Raw genomic sequence first — 23,463 nt, forward strand, 5'->3', positions numbered from 1 at the left:
CAGGTATAAAGGCAACTGCTCCCCACCCCCCTGCCTCAGTCTGGACCAGTTCATCGGCATGGGTGTGCTCCAAGTCTTTTGCTAATAAAAGCCTATTTGTTCTTGCATACAAACTAGTCTTTGCTCAATTGATGGTGCATCAGATACCTTGTGGGAGTCCTGCTGAACTCTGGTCTTTTGATTGATTTGATTTATTATTGTCACATGTGTTAGCATACAGTGAAAAGTATTGTTTCTCGCGCGTTATACAGACGAAACATACCGTTCATAGAGTACATTGGGGAGAAGGAAAGGAGAGGGTGCAGAATATAGTGTTACAGTCATAGCTAGGGTGTAAAGAAAGATCAACTTAATATAAGGTAGGTCCATTCAAAAGTCTGACAGCAGCAGGGAAGAAGCTGTTCTTGACTCGATTGGTACGTGACCTCAGACTTTTGTATCTTTATCCCAGTGGAAGAAGGTGGGAGACAGTATGTCCGGGGTGCATGGGGTTCTTGCTAATGCTGGTTGCTTTCCTGAGGCAGTGGGAAGTGTAGACGGAGTCAATGGATGGGAGGCTGGTTTGCGCGATGGACTGGGCTTCGTTCACAACCCTTTGTAGTTTATTGCGGTCTTGGGCAGAGCAGGAGCCCATACCAAGCTGTGATACAACCAGAAAGAATGCTTTCTATGGCGCATCTGCAAAAGTTGGTGGGAGTCGTAGGGGACATGCCTGTGCCCTGCTAGCATCATAACTGCAGTGGAAAAATCCAGTGGAGGAAGGAAAGAGGGAAATAAGGCAGGCAGAAATTTCCTTGAATGATTTTAGTTTGCCTTTCTGGAGTTCATTTCTGCAGCTTTGCTTTCTCTGTTTCTCTCTGTCTCCGAGTGCGGTCGACTCTTTGGTTTGGGTGAACTCCCAGAGGGGTTGATTCTCCTGTTAGAGCTCGTGGCAATTCATTGCTGCTTTTATCTGTGGTGATCATCACTGTAAGTAACGAACCTTGGTGTTTGCTGTGGAGCAAGTTCCCCCTGTGGGAAACCCGGAGACTGAGATTTTCCACGCACCTGTTCTCCAAATTGGTTTTTGTTTCTCCCTTTCGGCTTTTGAACTTTTCTAAAATGAAAAGATACTGTCCACAGTAAATGGCAAGAGGGAAGAGCGGTTCCATCCAGCCTTTCTAGAACATTCTGAGTGATAGGTTCTGTACACCCAGTGCTGACTGTGCAGCGGTTTTGCTGCATCTGGGGTAATGGATGTTGTCTGTGAGCAGAATCACAGGAGAGGTTGAACATTGAGTATTGATCCCCATTTTTATTGGAAAGGATTTTGTTTTTTGTTTGTTGATTTATGTTCATCCTCCCTGCCTTTAAAATTATTTTCAGGTTAAATTCACATCGTAAGCTTTCCTCCACCACCCCTCCCTCACCCATCCCCCTCCGCTTCTAACATGAGATTGCCCCAAAATGTTTTGCAGGCAGGGGAATACTTCTCAAGGGTTGTAGCTGCCGTGATCTATCATTTTAGCTGTAACACAGCAAAAACATTGCACAAAGCAGAATCCTGCAAACAGCAAATTAGAATACGCGGTTAGCCAATTTTCTTGTGATCTTGGTTAAGGGTTGAATGCGAATTCCCTCGTTCCTCTTTGATTAGTGCCAAGGGAAATTCTACATCCGGTGACACAGTGGTTAGCACTGCCGCCTCACAGGGCCAGGGACCCGGGTTCAATTCCCGGCTTGGGCGACTGTCTGTGTGGAGTTTGCATGTTCTCCCCGTGTCTGCGTGGGTTTCTTCCGGGTGCTCCGGTTTCCTCCCACACTCCGAAAGATGCTGAGATTTTTCAGCATTTTCTCTTTTGGTTTCAGATTCCAGCATCTGCAGAAATTTGCTTTTATCCTTTTGTCTGAAAGATGTGTTGGTTAAGTGCATCGGCCATGTTAAGTTCTCCCTCAGTGTACCCGAACAGGTGCTGGAGTGTGGCGACTAGGGGATTTTCACAGTAACTTCATTGCAGTGTTAATGTTAGTACAGGACCTTGGTGAGACCACATTTGGAATATTGTGTGCAGTTCTGGTCACCTCACTATAAGAAGGATGTGGAAGCGCTGGAAAGAGTGCAGAGGAGATTTACCAGGATGCTGCCTGGTTTGGAGGGTAGGTCTTATGAGGAAAGGTTGAGGGAGCTAGGGCTGTTCTCTCTGGAGCGGAGGAGGCTGAGGGGAGACTTAATAGAGGTGTATAAAATGATGAAGGGGATAGATAGAGTGAACGTTCAAAGACTATTTCCTCGGGTGGATGGAGCTATTACAAGGGGGCATAACTATAGGGTTTGTGGTGGGAGATACAGGAAGGATATCAGAGGTAGGTTCTTTACGCAGAGAGTGGTTGGGGTGTGGAATGGACTGCCTGCAGTGATAGTGGAGTCAGACACTTTAGGAACATTTAAGCGGTTATTGGATAGGCACATGGAGCACACCAGGATGATAGGGAGTGGGATAGCTTGATCTTGGTTTCAGATAAAGCTCGGCACAACATCGTGGGCTGAAGGGCCTGTTCTGTGCTGTACTGTTCTATGTTCTATGTTCTAATCATAGCAGCATACTGAACGCACACATTTTAACATGTGAGTCCTGATGTGAGATTTGATTGGCGCAGTATGGTTTGCAACGCGATATTAGACATGTGATGTGGTGATACCAAGTGACATCGTGGTTTGAGTCCAACAGATAGCGATGGAAAATGATTCTGTCGCGGCAGCAAGTGGTGGATGTGAAGTGAGACTGAACATTCTGACACATGTTCCTCAGAGTTCCACTCCAAACAAATAAGCACCGTCTCTACTTTAGCTTAAATGAGCCCAGTCACTTGGGGAAAGTGCCGAGGATGGCATGTGTAAAAAAACATATTCGAGGTCTCGGGTGCGAGCACCTCACTGGGGGCAAGATGTAGAAAGAACTTTACCCACATCTGACCCATGACGTGGGAGTGCTCGGTGTTGGATGGTGAAGTGAGAAAGTCCTTCATTCACCCCTGAGCTTGTTAATGAAAAGAAAACCTCACTTAAAAAGCAATGAAAGTTGCAAGTATGATAGCTGGTATAGATTGCAGGCATTGTAAAACCCAGCGAGAGATGGCGATTAGTGATCGGGCGATCACAACAAAGGCCAGAGGTGCAGTAAACTTGAAACAATAATGAGCAGAAAGACAAATTGTTGAAGCTGGAAGTGTGAAGTGAGTGCTGGAATTACGTCGCACCTAAAAGAGGAAAGAGAGCTTTTTGTTTCTGGTAGAGATCTTTCTTGATTAACTTTGCAGTTCTTAGGAAGGATTATATCTGAAGAATTAACCTGCCTTTTCTTAGGTGCAGATTTCCAGAATTTTCATGTATTAAATACTGTTTATCCAACATATCACAAACCAAATATAGATAGATTTTTGAACAGTGAAGGAATTAAGGGTTATGGTGAGTGGGCGGGTAAGTGGAGCTGAATCCACAAAAAGATCAGCCATGATCTTATTGAATGGCGGAGAAGGCTCGAGGGGCCAGATGGCCTACTCCTGCTCCTAGTTCTTATGTTCTTATGTTTTTAAATATTACATAACAGATACCATATGCCAGAAAGCGTGCATCACAAACCATACCTCACAGCGGCATGGTGGCACAGTGGTTAGCACTGCTGCCTCACAGTGCCAGGGACCCGGGTTCGATTCCCGGCTTGGGTGACTGTTTGTGCAGAGTCTGCACGTTCTCCCCGTGTCTGCTTAAATTCTCCCTCAGTGTACCCGAACAGGCGCAGGAGTGTGGTGACTAGGGGATTTTCACAGTAACTTCATTGCAGTGTTAATGTAAGCCTACTTGTGACGCTAATGAATAAAAATAAACAATCCCAGCCAAATATCACTGGTCGCACATCACTAATCATGTGTTAAAAATCACATTTACATTACAACTCAGCTTGACCTCCTGTGCTAGGCGTCTGGCCTACCATACCTCAGTTTACAAGAACTTTCAATGGCACTGCACTAAATTCTATGTTCTTTCTGTGCTTGCAGCTGACCAGGGTGCCTGTGGAGGCGTGTGGACAGTACCAGACGTGCACAGAATGTTTGGGTTCTGGAGATCCTCATTGTGGCTGGTGTGTGCTTCATAACTCGTAAGTACAGACTCAACCCACCACCCCCCTCCCCACCTTCTTGTCTTTCTTTCTTGCTGTGGATTTCCCTGTGAAGGGAAGGATCATTTGGGGCATTCTCAATCCGTGTTTGGTGAATGAGGAATGTTCTTGCATGAGGGTGAAGCAATCCGAGGAAGGACACTGAGTAATATTTAGCACATTTAGGTTAAATTTTGAAGGCAGTCATTTTGAATTTGTGCAGCAAGATCAGTTTGCCCTTCTCTTTGAAATCCGACATGGTTTTCACCTCATGGGCATCAGTCGGATAACTTCTACAGGGCCTAGGGAATCCACCCCATGGCTGGGAGGGGTCCAACCCTCTTTTCCTACAGGTGGGGCAGTGGACAGTCCAGAGAATAAGCCACTCAGTGAATACTCTCCGGACATCAGGAGACCAGGAACAGGCCACTTACTTAGATGTCCCAGCAGCCACGTAAAGCTGATGACTAAGGATGACTAAAGATGTATTGAGAGGTAGACTTGAGGTTTATGTAAAATTATTAACAAAGTTCGGTCAATGCAATTCTAGGCACATAAAATAACTGATACACGGGCAGTTTCCCGGTTGCATGACATCAGTTGGCTATGGGCCAACAGTCAAGATTTTGTAATCTTACTAATGGCCGGACTGTCTGGAAGTAGTTGATGTTCCACCTATAAACATCTTTTAATAAAGGGCTGGGTGACTGTCTGGTCCGGACTGGATCGAGATCTTAAATAAAGCAAGGGATAATCAAATGTGGAGCGTGGTGCTCCCGGAATTTCTAGGGTGATGTCCAGGGTGAAATGTTCAGGGCAGCACGGTGGCATGGTGGTTAGCACTGCTGCCTCACAGCGCCAGGGATCCGGCTTCGATTCCCAGCTTGGGTCCTGTCTGTGTGGAGTTTGCACGTTCTCCCCGTATCTGCATGAGTTTCCTCCGGGTGCTCCGGTTTCCTCCCACAGTCCAAAGATGTGCTGATTAGGTGGATTGACCATGCTAAATTGTCCCTTAGTGCCCCAAGATGTATAGGTTAGAGTGATTAGCCGGGTAACTGCATGGGGTTACTGGGCTAGGGCAACAGGTGGGACTGGGTAAGATGCTTTGTCGGAGAGTTAGAGTAGACTGGGTGGGCTGAATGGCCTCCTTTTGCCCTGTAAGGATCCTCTGATTATCGGGGTGTCGGGTCAAGTAAAAGCCTGGTGTTTTGCTTCATTAACCTGTGGAGACGATTGGAGGAAATGGAATCTGGTTCCTCTGGAGATTACGATCCGATTTGGGGAAGGAAACTGTTTGATGGGCCGAATGGCCCTTTTCTTTGTATATCCTTATATTGTTGTGTTTTAAATGAAACGTAGGCCTGTGGAATCACTGCAGGACATGTCACTGCTCCCCTGTCATGGTGCTGCCCCCTCTCTCTTTTCAATGTTTACATCAGCTAATATTTTATTTGTTTCTGTCAGGGGGCCATGGTGTGAGATCATTTTTCTTGCTGGTCAGATTACCTGATTTTGATTTTCAAAGCCCTGATTTTGAAGGTGTGCATGCTTTGAAGAGTTTTACCAAGTCCATTAATGTTTTACATAGAAACTAGAAGCAGGAATAGGCCATTTGGCCCTTCGAGCCTGTTCCACCATTCATTATGATCATGGCTGATCATCAAATTCCATATCCTGATCCCACCTTCCCCCCATATCCCTTGATCCCTTTAGCCCCAAGAGCTATATCTAATTTCTTCTTGAAATCATGTAACGTTTTGGTCTTAACTACTTTCTGTGGTGGTGAGTTCCACTCATTCACCACTTAAAAAGGGCTTCTCCTATTCTTTCATTCCCAGGGAGCTGTCTATTGTTTGGACAGCTGTAGCCATGGACAATGCTTGGCTGAGTTTCAGGTGTTAATGGATTTCAGCACTGTAGGTGTTCCATTCATCTGAGAATTCAAGAATTTGTAATAACAGGTTTCCTCCCACATACAAAGGTGTGTGGGTTAGGTGGATTGGCCATGCTAAATTGCCCCTTATTATCAGGGGAACTAGCTAGGGTAAATGCATGGGGTCGTGGGGATAGGGCCAGGGTGGAATTGTGGTCGGTGCAGACTCAATGGGCCAAATGGCCTCCTTCTGCACTGTAGGACTCTATGACTCTATCTCTATGATCAATAAATGCTGGCCAGCGAGCGACGCCCATGTCCCACGAATGAATAATAAAAACACCTGCACAGCGAACCCAGCCCCAAAATGATGTGTGAAATCTGACATGTGGTTTGTATGCTGCAAAATTGTGTGTGATGGGTTTTCCGGAACACAGGGAAAGATTTCCTTTGTGTTGAGGGAAATGTGTTGCAAGGAAGAAGTCAGACTGGCAGAAGAAGGGTGTTCAAGTGTCAGCAAAAGACAACAAGTAAGTTAGAGCGAGCCAGGCTTGATCCAGTGCTACGGTTAGATGGTGGTGTTAGGTTCTCTGTGTGTTGGGCACAATGCCAAGGCCTGAGGATGGATTTCACCAGGTCCCTGTCCTCGTTTCTGCAGCTGGGAACCTGACCCCGGCAGCCGAGCTGCAGAGAGCATTGATTGGGTCGCGTGCCAGGGAGCTCGGGCAGGCTGAGAAGCTCGGGTTGCCATCTCATCGCTCTGTCCAGGCTGCTGTCTGTGCTGCGGGGAGGGCTCTGTGGGCCTGATGAATCATTTAGATGGTGTAAACTGAAAACGTAGCTCTCTATCTCTCGGCCTCCAGGGGTCAGAGAAGCCTGGTGAGAAAGCAGAGGAACCGCTCTGAGTGAAATGTGGTGACCAGATCTAAGTTGGCTGCTCGACGCTTTCTGAGGTCAACCTAGAGGTCACCAGCTTTGGCAGTTTAAGCGAGTGAGGAACTCGAACGAGGAAGAAAGAAGATTTTGTAAACTACATGAAGCATTGCTCTGTTCACAACAGCGTATGCCTGCCCTGATTTTACTGAATCCGTAAGAACTAATTCTGAGCATCGTTGCAAGTTCCTCGTCCCCTCAGTCCTTCGCTCAATAAAAATCGGTTTTGCTGATTATATAATTGCAATAATTCAATTTATTTGAACATGAAATGGGAGGAGGTAGATAATGATGCTTGAATTATAGTCATAAGGACACACATCACTGGTTGAGGGAGTGTGGTTGGGGAGGATGCATTTGCCAGACAGCTGAATATTCCTCCAAACTATCCAGTCATTTCCCATTCACTTTGGTTTTTCTCAGATATGCAGCAACTCTCAAACTCTGTCGCATGTCTAAAGTCTTGAGGGGGGGCTGGACAGAGTAGGTAGGGAGAAACTGTCCCCACTTGTAAAAGGATCGAGAACGAGAGGGCACAGATTTAAAGTGATTTGCAAAAGAAGCAAAAGTGATGTGCAATTTAGGTGGATTGGCCATGCTAGATTGCCCCTTAGTGTCCCAAGATGTGTAGGTTAGATGGATTAACCATGGGAAATGTGGGGGGGTGGTTACAAGATAGGGCAGGGCTAAGGGATTTTCACAGTAACTTCATTGCAGTGTTAATGTCAGCCTACCTGTGACACTAGCGAATAAACTAATAGGTGAGGACCTGGGTAAGATAACCTGTCAGAGAGTCAGTGCAGACTCAATGGGCCAAATGGCCTCTTCTGCACTGTAAGGATTCTATGATGTGAGGAAAAAAACCTTTCCACGCAATGAATGGTTGGGGTTTGGAAAGCCTGAAAGTGTGCTGGTGGCAGGTTCAGCCGAGGCATTCAGAAGGGCAGTGTGCAGGGGTACAGGGAAAGGAGGGGGGAATGGCATTAAGTCATGATGCTTGTTTGGAGAGTTGGTGCAGCCACGATGGGCCAAGAGTGATTCTGTGATCTATCAGTTTTGTGTATTTATCTCCGTCTCTCTGTTTACCTTTCTACCTCTCTGTCTTTTCCCATCTGTCTAATGTACAATGAAAGTTCTGAGCCTGTTGCATTCCAGATGTGGATGTCACAACACAGTGCCATACTTTGTAACTAATCAAAACAGTGTTCAGACCAAAGTACCAAAAGAGAAAGAAAGCCAGCCATTTCCCATTGCCCTCCATTTGGAGCCATTGTTGACCTCAGAGTGTGCCGATTCAGGCAAACCACAACGGGTCTTTATGTAGCATCTTCAAAGGAAAATAAACCCTCCATGAGCAACACCATAGATGGTCTGCTCATGGGCTGCTCATGCGCAAGGTACAAAGAGGAAAATGACAATGTTAGAGACGTGACATAAAAACCCAAGGTTTTGGAATTGTACAACAGATCAGGCTGAAATTAAAAAAAGGATAGATGTTAAATGTTTGAAAGCCAAGTGGCCAGTTCTGGAATAGGATCTGAGGAGCAAAACTGAGACTCTCTGGCGGTCATTCCCCTTCACAAGTCATGGATCTCAGGTCTCGTGCTCTCACTCTTTGTGAGGTAAACTGTGAGCTAAAATACAACCCTCCAACCCTCTGGATTGGAAAGGTACAGCTGGGTTACTGGGGCGTTACGATACGCATTAAAACTTCACTGTTACTCTGAGTTGAATTAGGGGTTGGTGGCCAGTGGAAGTGTTGGTTCAACTCCAGCTCTCACTCAGCAGCTCAACAGCTCAAGAAATAGTGGACGCATTGGTGATCATTTTCCAGCATTCTATAGACTCTGGAAGAGTTCCAGTGGATTGGAGGGTAGCTAATGTAACCCCACTTTAAAAAAAAGGAGGGAGAGAGGAAACAGGGAATTATATACCAGTTAGCCTGACATCGGTGGTGGGGAAAATGCTGGAGTCAATTATTAAGGATGCAATAACTGAGCATTTGGAAAGCAGTGACAGGATTGGTCCAAGTCAGCATGGAGTCACTAAAGTCAAATCTTGACAAATCATCTATAATTTTGTGAGGATGTGATCAGTAGAGTGGACAAAGGCAAACCAGTGGATGTTGTGTATCTGGTCTTTCAAAAGGCTTTTGACAAGGTCCCACACAAGAGATTACTGAGCAAAATTAAAGCTCATGGTGTTGAGGGTAATGTATTGATGTGGATAGAGAACTGGTTGGCAGACTGGAAGCAGAGAGTGGGAATAAACGGGTCCTTTTCAGAGTGGCAGGCAGTGACTAGTGGGATACCACAGGGTTCAATGCTGGGGCCCCAGCTATTAACAATATGCATTAATGATTTGGACGAAGGAATTGAATGCAATATCTCCAAATTTACAGATGACACTAAGCTGGGTGGCAGTGTGTGCTGTGAGGAGGATGCTAAGAAGCTGCAGGGTGGCCTGGACAGGCTGACTGAGTGGGCAAATACTTGGCAAATGCAATGTAATGTGGATAAATGCGAGGTTATCCACTTTGGTGACAAAAACAGGAAGGAAGATTACTATCTGAATGGTGGCAGGTTAGGAAAAGGGGAAGTGCAACATTACCTGGGTGTCATGGTGGAACAGTCGCTGAAGGTTGGCATGCAGGTACAGCAGGTGGTGAGGAAAGCTAATGGCGTGCTGACCTTCATTGCAAGTGGATTTGAGTATAGGAGTAAGAACATCTTGCTGTAGTTATACAGGACCTTGCTGAGGCCACAGCGTATTGTGTGCAGTTTTGCTCCCCTAGTTTGAGGAAGGACACTCTTGCTATTGAGCATTTTTTTTATTTGTTCTTGGGATATGGGCATTTATTGCCCATCCCCAAGGGCATTTAAGAGTTAATCACATTGCTGTGGCTCTGGAGTCACATGTAGGCCAGACCAGGTAAGGACAGTAAATTTCCATCCCTAAAGGACATTAGTGAACCAGATGGGTTTTTATGACAATCGACAATGGTTTCATGGTCATCACCTGTGACGCAGGACTCTGTGCTCTACGGGCTGTTCCCAGGGACGCACTCCGAGACAAACATCAGCTATTGCTGGAGGATCAGAAACTCAGTGAAAGACGTTCTTTCGTCTGCCCCGAATCTTGTTGGTTTTCCAGTGCAAAGAGTTGTCCACGGCCGATTGTTGCAGACTGGCACATTCCAAAACCCAGGACTATGTGCTGAGAGACGCACTAAAGCTTGGGGCAGCCACCACAGAGACACAATGGAGAAGATCGCTGTCTACGACCTTTCAGCCCTCATGGACTGAGTGGAGTGGAATTGTATAGAACCCTTGGGCTGTATGACTCACTGAATGTATACAGTGAATATTACATATATTTCAGTTGTACTGAAGCATCTTGGGGTGCAACTTGTTCTATGTAGACAGTCTTTAAATACCTTTGCAACATTTGTAAGGAGCATTGTAAAAAGTCTGCAACGTCTCTTTGACTGCATTGAAGCATCTCAGAGTGTTCATTGATGTATGTAAAGAACCCGAACACTATTGCATTTTGTGTGATGGCCATTTTAGAATGTTTGTAATCTTCTTGCAGATTTCTTATTATTAAAGGATGTTTTTTCAAAAAAAAAGTTTTTCCCTGAGACCGTCTTCTCAGCCTTTTGGCTAAACTCAAACATTGGACCAAGCCCAAGATGGGGGTGCAATGCCTTATCTCGACAGCTTGGATCTTGTTTGTCTCTCTTGTGGGAATCTTGAATTGAGTTCAATTGCAATTTGAATTATGGTTTTTGGAGTGAGCACGGAGATGATTTAAGGCCTTACCCTGTCCACCCTGCACACTGGCTTTGTAAGTCTGAGAAAAGAATAAAATTTAAAAATAACAATCCCTAAGAAGGCAGGCCTTAGTTTTATGTCTCACCTGGGGAGTTGTCATCGCTGACAGTGCAGCACTCCCTCAGTACTACACTGGAAGGTCAGCCAATATTCTCAACTAAATAATAAGCGACTGACATGCTCTAATGTGGAAAAAAACCTCTCCAACCTTACACTGAATTGACAAGAATAAGATTCTCTCATTGTATTTCTCTGTTGGGTGTCCAGCCTATGCAACCCAGTCTGATTCAAATCCCCCAAAGGCAAAATTGCTCTGTGAGGGGGGGTTAAGACCAAGTTGGAATATCCCATTTCCCCTTCCAGGCCTGGTGCTTCATTCCTCGGAAGACTGCCTTGAAAGTGGTATCATCTGTTACGGTTGGGGCCTGTGAATTTTGGATGCAAGACCAGCCTGGGCTGCAGTTGGAACCAAACTCTCCAAGCGTGGTCAAGGGTCCAACACGGATGTGCGGTAGCTGAGCACAGCCACAGGGATGACTTCATGTCAGCCGAGGTTAGGTCCCACAGTACGGCCTTGGGAAGCAAACCGAGGTCCCTGTCCGTCTGCCATCCAGCTTGTCATAGAATTACTACAGTGCAGAAGGAGGCCATTTGGCCCATCGGGTCTGCACTGACAACAATCCCACTTGGGCCCTATCCCCATCACCCCATGCATTTACCCTAGCTAGTCCCCCCTGACATTGAGGGAGAATTTAGCATGGCCAGTCCGCCTAACCCGCACATCTTTGGTCTCAGCCACTTTGTTGGCACCAGTGCGATGAGACTGCAGAAAGCTTTGAGTTTTATTAATTGGACCCATGTGGGGAGATGATTCTGGTAAGCGGGACCCAAGGGTCATTGTAAAAGTCCCTGGCAGATCTAGTGATTCATAGAATGCAATCCAAACCCTTTCTCATGATGATGCCAATCCATTATATGAATCAACGGCCATCTCTGTGTAAATGAATCACTGTTTACAATCAATCCCTTTTGTGATGGTGTTGCTTTCAAAACCACTGCTGCCATTGGCTTTCCCATCTATCCCCTTCATCTTTCAAAGAACCAACTATTTTTTATGTATGATATAAAAAAAAAGATTTTGTCATGTGGCTTTAACTTTTAATAATTTCAGGGAGAAAGAGAGATATTAAATGGCAGGGGTTTTATTCCATGAAAAGAGTGTGTGTGTGAGAGAGAGAGAGGAAGAATTGAGTTTAGATTGCTGTGTGGCTGCCTGCCCAGGTCTGGGAATAGCTGTCAGGTCTCCAGGCAGAACATGATACAAGCAAGTCTCCGTCTAATTGATTTGCCTTAAAACTTATTTGCTTGGAGTTGCGAGAAGACCTGGGTTCAACTCTGAATGTGGCAATCACATTCCCACCGCAAACTGTGACTATTAACTGTGTCAACAACAATCTGCATTTGTAAAGCGCCTCGAATGTGGCAGCAGCGTCCCACGGCACTCCTTTCACTGCAACAGTGGACTTGATCTGTTCACTGATTGTTCCCTGTTCCCCCCCTCCCCTGACTGGAGAGCTTTCAGTCTGTTTCACGTACAAGAACAGTGAAAGAGGGGCATCGATAAGATGACGATCCAGGGTCTTTTCCCCAGGGTAGGGGAGTCCAAAACTAGAAGACATAGGTTTAAGGTGAGAGGGGAAAGATTTAAAAGGGACCTGAGGGGCAATTGTTTCACACAGAGGGTGGTGTGTATAGGGGATGAGCTGCCAGGGGAGGTGGAAGTTGCAATTGTACCCACAGGTACAATTACAACATTTAAAAGACATTTGGACAGGTACATGGATAGGAAAGGTTTAGAGGGATAGGGGCCAAATGGGACTCGTTCAGTTGAGGAAATCTGGTCGGCATGGACGATTTGGGCCAAAGGGCCTGTTTCCGTGCTGTCTCTCTCCACGACTCTAGAGTCAGCAATCCATTTGCAACCCAGACAACTTGTCACCATTGCCCTCCTGCCATCAGCAGGGGTAACCTTCCCTCTTGGGAACATTCAACAGCAGCAATCTGGCTGGCCTCTCCTCTGTCAAATCCAATTGCAGAACTCCAGCTTCCGAACCTGTCTCAGAACAGGTAACCGGGGTTAGAATCCTACAGAATCCATACAGTGCAGAAGGAGGCCATTCGGCCCATCGAGTCTGCACCGACCACAATCCCACCCAGTCCCTATCCCTATAACCCCGTGCATTTATCCTAGCTAGTCCCCCTGACACTAAGGGGCAATTTAGCATGGCCAATCCATCTAACCTGCAAATCTTTGGACTATGGGAGGAAACCGGAGCACCCGAAGGAAACCCACGCAGACACGAGGAGAACGTGCAGACTCCACACAGACAGTGACTCGAGGCCGGAATTGAACTCGGGTCCCTGGCATTATGAGGCGGCAATGCTAACCACTGTGCCACCATGCCGCCCCTAATTTGTAATTTTTAATAATGCGCGCAGTCTGTGGAAGATGTGGGGTTGGTTGGCTTTTGATTTTTCAACTTTTCCACTTGCGCTTTGTTGTCACCCACCTGGGGGTGATGGCTAACAACAGGTCATTGGAGCGAATCATGCCGGATAGGACCGAATCTACAGGCCTTGGCTGACGGAGTTATACTCTCAGGGCAGGGATAACACAGATGATTAGGGACACTGACTGCTTTTCAAGTCTCTTTGCTCTGAGAATTCTGACAATGGATGAGGAAAGTGGACATAGGATGTTCCTCTCTGCACCCCAAAACACCCTGGGCCTTGCTGTGCACATCACCAACGCAGCCGTCGCTGAGGAAATTCCTGGGGTAGGATCAAAACCTCTTGTTTGATATAGTGTCTGACAGAAACCTGACACCAAACCAGGTGAGTACAATTTCTGTATCCACAATAGGATAAGATAGAAGCAGGTAAGTTGTTTCCACTGGCGGGTGAAACTAGAACTAGGGGGCATGGCCTCAAAATAAGGGGGAGCAGATTTAGGACTGAGTTGAGGAGGAACTTCTTCACCCAAAGGGTTGTGAATCTGTGGAATTCCCTGACCAGTGAAGCAGTTGAGGCTACCCTATTGAATGTTTTTAAGGCAAGGATAGATAAATATTTGAACAGTAAAGGAATTAAGGGTTATGGTGAGCGGGCGGGTAAGTGGAGCTGAGTCCACGAAAAGATCAGCCATGATCTTATTGAATGGCGGAGCAGGCTCGAGGGGCCAGATGGCCTACTCCTGCTCCTAGTTCTTATGTTCTTTAATACGGAGTTCATACATCCATTCAGTGGGAGCACAAACAATTTACCTAAATTTAAGGAACTAACATGAAAGTCTCGCTGGAATTTAACCAATGAAAACTGCATACGCTACCAGCAGGACATTCATAGATTCCAAACACTTTGGCCAGCTCAAACCATCAAACCTGACGCAAGCCTTAGCTAGTTGGGCCAATTGAATCATGCAGCACAGAAAGAGGCCATTTATCCCATCATGCTCGTTGCAAGAGCTATCAATTCGTTCCATTTGCTACATGTTTCCCTGCAAACACCAGTCGATTTCTCTCTTCCAAGTGTTGTTGGGGACAGGGGTGGGTTTCCTTTATTCTTTCGTGGGATCTGAGCATCACTGGCGAGGTCAGCATTTGTTACCCATCTCTAATTGCCCTTGAACTGAGCAGCATGCATGTGGGCCAGACCAGGTAAGAACATTAAAGGGCATTTGTGAACCACCTTATTTTTTTTATAACAGCGATCTGATAGTTTCATGATCATTATTCAAGAAACTAGCATTTTATTCCACATTTTACCGATGAATCGATCTAAAATTTCCCAGCTGCCGTGGTGGGATTTGAACTCATGTTTCCGGAACATCAGTCGGACCTTTGGATAACTAGCCCATTATGCTACCACCCAAATGTGGGGGCACCAATCCATGTGCCGTAGAAGATCCGCTCCGCGTTTCACTGAGGACCCAACAGAGCCAGTGAGGCAACGTGGCACAGCGGTTAGCTTGGCTGCCTCACGGCCCGAGGGACCCAGGTTCGATTTCCCGGCTCGGGTCACTGTCTGTGTGGAGTTTGCACGTTCTCCCCGTGTCTGTGTGGGGTTTCCTCCGGGTGCTCCGGTTTCCTCCCACTGTCCGTGAGTCGTGCTGGTTCGGTACTTTGGCCGTGCTAAATTCTCCCTCAATGTACCCGAACAAGCGGCGGAGTGTGGTGACTAGGGGATTTTCACAATAACTTCATTGCAGTGTTAATGTAAGCCTTACTTGTGACAATAATAAATAAACTTAAACTTAAGGTGGAGCGAAAGTGCATCAGTGGCACACGCGTTCACTCTCAGGAGACATGAGGGAATTGAGAAATGGGCCTTGATGTGTTGCCAGGGCTGTGTGATCGCAGTGTAGAAAGAGTCCATTGAAACTGTAATTTTGGATTTCACTTAGTGCTGGTGGGAGTGTTTAGTGGGAAGTGTTTATCAAGGTCTATCAAATAAATAACCGGTTTCAGAGGTGTTTTTTTTTAGTCAGCATTTACTCATTGCCATCCCAGTGAAGCCTGTTCACTTCAGTGTATAATAAGGGCCATCCTTTCTTAAGTGTACTGTTCTCCAGTCAATACACATAGTTATACAGTTAATTGCCCCAATTCTCCTCATTGTTCATTTAACCCTATTAGTATAAGAGTACATTATTCTCTAATTACCTGTGCCTAGCTGGTGTAATTGTCTTTAAGCTGTCATAAATGAGTTAGTTTTTTTTGTGCTCTACAGTGTGCTCAGAAAGACTCTTATTAGCTGCATGTATCCAAGCTCAATCCATAAATGGCACAGAGACCGCTTACTGCCTTAATGAGGCCTCCCACCCTCCTCTGGTGTGTATGTATACACAGGCACGGGAGAGAGTGGGCTCCCACTTTCAGGTCTGAGTGCTTCTTGTTGAAAGATGCTCCATCGATCGGCCGGTGAGGGTGTTGGTGGCAACCATTCCCACGCAGACTTTTTGCCTTCCGTGGAAGTTTAAAAGAAGCGTTGATTCTTCCTTTCCTCCCTGTGAGGAGGACGCAGAGATCCTTCAGTGTGTGACTTGGACAAGTTGAGTGAGTGGACAAACGATTGGCACGGTGGTTCAATTGCGGCCTCAGGTCGCTGTCTGTGTGGAGTTTGCACGTTCTCCCCGTGTCTGTGTCTGGGTTTCCTCCGGGTGCTCCGGTTTCCTCCCACACTCCAAAGATGTGCAGGATAGGGGGATTGGCCATGGGAAATTGCCCCTTAGTGCCCCAAGATGTGGAGGTTAGGCGGATTAGTGGGGTAAAAACTTGGGGTTATGGGGAACAGCTCTGGGTGGGATTGCCCCTTAGTGCCAGGGGGATTACGTGGAGAGGGCCTGGGTGGGATTGTTGTCAGTGCAGACCCGATGGGCCAAATGGCCTCCTTCTGCACTGTAGGGATTCTATGAAAAAATGATGTAGAATAATGTGGAAAGATGTGAGGATATCCACGTTGGTAGCAAAAACGGGAAAGCAGATTGTTAACTAAATGGCCATAAATTAGGAGAGGGGAATGTGCAACAAGACCTGGGTGTCCTCGTACACCAGTCGCTGAAGATACGCGTGCAAGTGCAGCAGGCATTAAAAAAGACAAATGGTACGTTGGCCTTCATAGCGAGAGGATTCGAGTGCAGGAGCAGAGATTTCTTGCTGCAATCATACAGGGCCTTGGTGAGGCCATACCTAGAATATTGTGTGCAGTTTTGGTCTCCTTATCTGAGGAAGGATATTCTTGCTCTAGAGGGAGTGCAACAAAGGTTTACCAGGCTGATTCCGGGGATGGTGGGACCGGCGTCTGAGGAGAGATTGAGTCGTGTAAGATTGTAATCTCCGGAGTTGAGAAGAATGAGGGGGGATCTCACAGAAACCTATAAAATTCGAACAGGACTACACAGGGTAGATGCAGAAAGGATGTTCCCAATGGTGGGGGAGTTCAGAACCAGGGGTCACAGAATAAGGATACAGGGTAGACCGTTTAGGACAGAGATAAGGAGAAATTTCTTCACCCACAGAGTGGTCAGCCTGTGGAATTCGCTGTCACAGAGAGCAATTGGTGCCAAAACATTGAATGCTTTCAAGAAGCAGTTAGATATCGCACTTGAGGTGAAGGGGATCAAAGGATACGGGGGGGAAGGCAGGATCAGGTTATTGAGTTGGATGATCAGCCATGATCATAATGAATAGCGGGGCAGGCTCACAGGATCGAAGGGCCTACTCGTGCTCCTATTTTCAATGTTTCCCTTCCTCTCTCCCTTCATCTGAGCACCTAAAAACTGGAGGATGCGCTTGGCTGATGGTAATGTCAATGGGAAGAAAGATTTACTTTTATATCGCACCATTCACCACCTCGGGATGGCCTGTGTGCACAGCAAGATCCCACAAACAGCAGTGTGATGTTTCCATGAGCTGGTGAAGGGCATGTGTGCACGCACGTGTGTGTGCGCATGCATGTGTGTGTGTGCGCATGCGTGTGTGTGTGCATGCGTGTGTGTGCACGTGTGTGCGCATGCGTGTGTGTGTGCACGTGTGTGTGTGTGCGCACATGCACGTGTGTGTGTGTGCATGTATGCGTGCACGTTTATGTGTGTGTGTGTGAGATTAACCCATGCCCATTACCATCCAATCCACCAGCATTCATAGGTATACACACTAATAAGGGGAATTGTAAGGTGCCGAACAGATGCCGTTTCCTGTACTAACGCACTCCATTGTCAGGCAGCAGTTTTACAAGATGGAGCAGTGTTGCAGGATGGGCGGAGGTGGAATTAGACGCAGAGACTTCTGCCGGTTGATGGCATTGAGATGCAAATTGGAATCCAACAGAGGCAGCGAAGCTGGGAGAGTTTGACCACGCTGTGAGCTCAGTGCCGGGAGGATAGTGGGCACCATGATTTCTGCAAACACCCTTCCTCTGAGCAGATCAAACACAATCTCTTTTGTCAAGGCCTTTGAATCATTTGGAGCCCGTGTTGATTATTGATTAAAGTATGAAATAAAAGCTTGCAAAGCTTCTCTGACTAGTCATTATAAAACAATTCAGACTCAGTGCAGTGACTCACGTAATATATGTACAATTATTCAATATTTGAGTGTTACGTTAATACCATATTGATTTTTGTCATATTATTGAGACTACAGTAAACAGCAGTTTTTTTCTGAAAACCTACTCGGACCAGCAAGCTTTGCTTCCCAGACAGTGGTGACTCATGTCAGGCCGAGCTGGCTTACGATACACTTAACTCTCTCATAGCCGATGTTATCCAAAGGCGAGTTCCGCTTATCTTCGACCTTCCTGCCTCTCAGGCTCTCTGAGCCAGGCCAGAGACAGAAGGAAGGTGTGTATTTTTCCGATGCCTTTGCCCACATTTCAAAGTGCTTTACCGCAGTGAAGTACATTTAGTTTGGTCACTGTTGCAATCTAGGAAAGCACACAGCAAGTTCCCCCTAAACAGCAGTGTGATAACGACCGGATAACCACTCTGTTGGTCATATTTAGTTTGAGGGGTGAATATTGGCCAGGGCACTGTAGAGAACTTTAAAAATATGTATATTTATTTGTGCACATGATGTGGGCTTTGCTTTATCAGCCATTGCTCGTTGTCCTTGTAAGAAGTCTCACAACATCGGGTTAAAGTCCAACAGGTTTATTTGGTATCACGAGCTTTCGGAACGCTGCCCCTTCATCCACTCACCTGATGAAGGGGCAGTGCTCCAAAAGCTCGTGATACCAAATAAACCTGTTGGACTTTAACCTGGTGTTGTGAGATTTCTTACTATGCCCACCCCAGTCCAACGCCAGCATCTCCACATCATAGTTGCCCTTGAGAAGGTGTTGATAAGCTGCCTTCTTGAAGCATGTAGGGACACCCATAATGCTATTAGAAAGGTTGCTCCATGATTTTGGCCCACCACCCTGTGAAGGAAAAGTAATATAGTGTGACTTGGGGAGGGGGTATATTGCCGGTGATGGTGTTCCCATACGTCTGATGTCCTTGTCCTTCCACACTGGTAGAGGTGATGGGTTTGGAAGGTGCTGCCTAAGGAGCCTTGGTGAGTTGCTGCAGGGCATCTCGTCGATGGTTCACACTGCTGCCACTGTGTGCCAGTGGTCAAGTAAGTGAATGTTGAAGGGGTGCCATTCATGAGGGCTGCTTTGTCTTGGATGGTGTCGAACTTCATGAGTGTGAGCTGCACTCACCCAGTCAAGCGGAGAGTATTCCATCACACTCCTGACTTGTGCCTTGTAGATGGTGGACAGGCTTTGGGGAGTCAGGAGGTGAGTTACTCGCCGCAGTATTCCCAGCCTGTGAACTGCTCTTGGTAGCCACAGTATTTATACGGCTGGTTGACCAACCAGAAGGGGGAAAAAAACAGTAAAATGAGGAAATAAGAATGCTGATCCGAGCTGTTTTCTCCTTCTGGATCCAGTTCAGTTTCTGGTCAAAGGTAACCCCAGGATGTTGATAGCGAGGATTCAGTGATGGTAATGCTTTTGAATGTCAAGGGAAAGTAGTTAGATTTTCTCTTGCTGGCGATGGTCATTGTTTGGCACTTGTGTGGCGTGAATATTATTTGCCACTTGTCAACACAAGCCTGGATATTGTCCAGGTCTTGCTGTATATTTGGGAGCAAGGATGGGCAGGAACTGCGTGTGGAATCAGTGGTTCTTTGTGCTGACTCAGCAACCCTGAGGACCTCCTGCAGTGATGATCTGGGACTGAGATGATTGAGCTCCTTTGCTCTTCATCAGAATAGCACAAGGAGATGTTTTGCACATAGCTGAGAGTTCGATTGGTTTAACATCGCATCTGTAAGACGGCACCTCCAACAGGACAGCCTCCCCTCAGTTCTGCGGTGTAGCGTCAGTCTAGATTTTGCACTCAATCAATGGAGTGGCATTTAAATTCATAACCTTCTGACTTTGATTGCTCCAAACTAAACCATGGCTGGCATCCGTCACCATAATGAACACTCTCTTATCAGTTCCCTTCATTATCAACGAGGTCACCTGATAGTCTGCCCTTTTCCAAGAGGGCAAACCTGAGAAAAGTCAAATTCCTGATTCCTGGAATATTTTCTGAAGAGCAGTGAAATGTTTCCTGTGATTAATTAGTCAGTGCCATATTAGTCTTTCGAAATAATTAACTCTGGGGATTTGCAGACATTTATTGCCCATCTCACATTGCCCTGCAAAGATAGAACCATAGAACCATAGAAAATTACAGCTCAGAAACAGGCCTTTTGGCCCTTCTTGTCTGTGCCGAACCATTTTATGCCTAGTCCCACTGACCTGCACTTGGACCATATCCCTCCACACCCCTCTCATCCATGAACCCGTCCAAGTTTTTCTTAAATGTTAAAAGTGACCCCGCATTTACCACTTTATCCGGCAGCTCATTCCACACTCCCACCACTCTCTGCGTGAAGAAGCCCCCCCTAATATTCCCTTCAAACTTTTCTCCTTTCACCCTTAACCCATGCCCTCTGGTTTTTTTTCTCCCCTAGCCTCAGCGGAAAAAGCCTGCTTGCATTCACTCTATCTATACCCATCAAAATCTTATACACCTCTATCAAATCTCCCCTCAATCTTCTACGCTCCAGGGAATAAAGTCCCAACCTATTCAATCTCTCTCTGTAACTCAGCTTCTCAAGTCCCGGCAACATCCTTGTGAACCTTCTCTGCACTCTTTCAATCTTATTTACATCCTTCCTGTAACTAGGTGACCAAAACTGTACACAATACTCCAAATTCGGCCTCACCAATGCCTTATATAACCGTACCATAACACTCCAACCTTTATACTCGATACTCCGATTTATAAAGGCCAATGTACCAAAGGCACTCTTTACGACCCTATCCACCTGTGACGTCACTTTTAGGGAATTCTGTACCTGTATTCCCAGATCCCTCTGTTCAACTGCACTCTTCAGAGTCCTACCATTTACCCTGTACGTTCTTCTTTGGTTTGTCCTTCCAAAGTGCAATATCTCACACTTGTCTGCGTTAAATTCCATTTGTCATTTTTGAGCCCATTTTTCTAGTTGGTCCAAATCCCTCTGCAAGCTTTGGTGATGTTGGTGTAACTTTGCATGAAGAGTTGCAGGAGATCCCAGAGATAGTTGATGGGGAGGGGGGGCAGGGGGTGGTTGGTGGGGGGGTAATGGGTGAAGTGGGATCTTCGCGTGAAGTGGGATATTGGCAACAAGGCGTGGGCCAACAACTTGCAGCAATCTTGATGTGATTTGATTTGATTTATTATTGTCACATGTATTAACATACAGTGAAAAGTATTGTTTCTTGCACGCTATACAGACAAAACATATCGTTCACAGAGAAGGAAATGAGAGAGTGCAGAATGTAGTATTACAGTCATAGCTAGGGTATAGAGGAAGATCAACTTAATGCCAGGTAGGTAGAGATTGAATAGAGCATTGTCAGAGAGTTTAAAAGAGTTAGAATTAAGTTTTAGAAACATAAAACAAGAGTAAAAGATAGAATTAGAAGGTATGCTGGGCACAGCTTGTACAAAGACGCCTCACTCCGGCGCCATCTTGAAAAATTTTTTTTTAGCACCATTACCATTACTGTAGAAAACAAATCACATTGTTCTTCACCGGAATGACGCTGTGTCATTGGAAGGAGAGGTGACTGGGGAGCGCAGTTTATATAACTATTCATCGGAATCGTTATGTGACTGGAATACTTGTTAGCAATATGTGGCTTTTTTGGGTACCCTTCGATTGGGCCTGAAGCGATTTCAATCCAAAACACTCACGGGAAATTTTCAGTAAATGGAATAGTGGATTCAGCCCAGTGGTGGAGATGGATGTTTAAAGGCTAATTTCGCGAGGAAGTTTGGTTTTCACTTGTGATAAGATTTAATCAATGAACTCATGGTACTGCTTCAGTGGGTGATTATTACCAGGGATTTCACATGAAAATGTGTCTTTCAACCCACATTAGACTGACTAATGATACCCATCTGAATCCTGCTAAAGTGCTTATTGAATCACTTATTGTGAGTTGCCTTCAAGCATGATCTTTAAATGTCAGCTTTCCTTTTGTGCCCAAGCCTCCTTGTTGGATTTTTATTTGATTCTGTAATGTATAAAGTAGCCATCCTTTGGCCCTCCCACTATTGACAGTCCCATACTTTGGGGTCTCCAGCCAAGGAGGGGGGTGAGGGATGCTTCAGTTGCGATAATATTGGATTTTCTGGTCTTGGCCTCGAGGCAAGGAGAAGAGCAGTGACTGGCGGACAGGACCAGAAGGAATGTGTACCCGCGTCATCACCAAGGTCAGCTCCAGTTGGGCAAACGGGCAAGTGACACGGGTCAAATCTTATCATTTTTTTTCCTGTAGAATCTCGCTTTAATGAATTGTTCATCTTGGTTCCTGGTTGCTGCTTCTCGGAGACTGTACACTGCCCCTGCCCTGAGGTGGCGCGAGAGGGGGGCAACGCTCCTGCTTCTGGCGCTCTGTCAGTGTTTGGCAGGCTGCCCACCAGACATGTGGAGTAACCAGACAACAGGGTGGCACGGTGGCACAGTGGTCAGCACTGCTGCCTCACAGCTTCAGGGACCCGGGTTCGTTTCCCGGCTTGGGTCGCTGTCTGCGTGGAGTTTGCACGTTCTCCCCATGTCTGCATGGGTTTCCTCTGGGTGCTCTGGTTTCATCCCATTGTCCCAAGATGTGCGGGTTAGGTGGATTGGCCGTGCTAAATTGCCCCTTAGTGTCCTGGGATGCGTAGATTAGAGGGATTAGCAGGGTAAATATGTGAGGTTACGGGGATAGGGCCGAGGTGGGATTGTTGTCAGTGCAGACCTAAAGGGCCGAATGGCCTCCTTCTCCACTGTAGGATTTTGATGGTTCCAAAACAGCTTGTGAATCGCCTGCTACCTCAGAATAATACAGGCCGGTGTCTCCCATGTATACACCACTTGGGTTAGAGGGGCTACGTGGCTCTAAGGGTGGTTCATTTTCCAAAGGATTGATGATCCCAACATTGGTGTTCGGAGTTTAAAAACCAGGCGGAGCGCTGCATTTTCTCAGCATGAAGTGGGGCAGCAGAATTTGTAAAAATGCAGGCGACATTGGGAAACCCTGATCGACGGGACAACAACCAATGACAAGGCAGCTGGAAAGGGGCTTGAGTCTCTCCTCCTCCCAGCACTGGAGTTATGTCCCTCTTGCTCAGCACTGAGGGAGATTTCCTGTTTTAACTGTTTGTGGAGATGCCTTTCTAAACTGTGGAATTCCAAAGCCCTGATAGCCCGGAGAGGCTGGACAAACTCGGGTTGTTTTCTCTGGAGCGGTGGGGGCTGAGGGGAGACCTGATAGAAGTCTATAAAATTCTGAGAGGCATAGACAGGGCTGACAGTCAGAATCTTTTTCCGCAGAGTTGAAGTATCTAATACTTGAGGGCATGCACTTAAAGTGAGAGGGGGGAAAGTTTAAAGGATGGGCAAGACTTTTTGCACAGAGAGTGGTAGGTGTCGGGAACGCGCCGCCAGGGGTGGTGGTGCAGGTAGATAGGATCAGGGCATTTGAGGGACTTTTAGATGAGTACATGAATATGGAAGGAATAGAGGGATATGGACCAAGGGCAGGAAAAAGGGATTAG

At 46.4% G+C, this 23,463-nt stretch overlaps 1 protein-coding gene across 1 annotated transcript in view; it reads left to right on the forward strand.

Annotated features, from left to right (window-relative positions):
* Nucleotides 1–23,463, forward strand: part of plxna4 (plexin A4) — a 689,385-nt gene that overhangs the window by 399,946 nt on the left and 265,976 nt on the right. The window contains exon 5 of the mRNA XM_078235826.1: nucleotides 4,036–4,136. Within this exon, the coding sequence (XP_078091952.1) occupies nucleotides 4,036–4,136 (101 nt within the window). The remainder of the gene's footprint in view (nucleotides 1–4,035; nucleotides 4,137–23,463) is intronic.

The sequence above is a fragment of the Mustelus asterias genome, chromosome 19, assembly GCF_964213995.1.
Source record: "Mustelus asterias chromosome 19, sMusAst1.hap1.1, whole genome shotgun sequence".
In the NCBI taxonomy this organism is placed as follows: domain Eukaryota; kingdom Metazoa; phylum Chordata; class Chondrichthyes; order Carcharhiniformes; family Triakidae; genus Mustelus; species Mustelus asterias.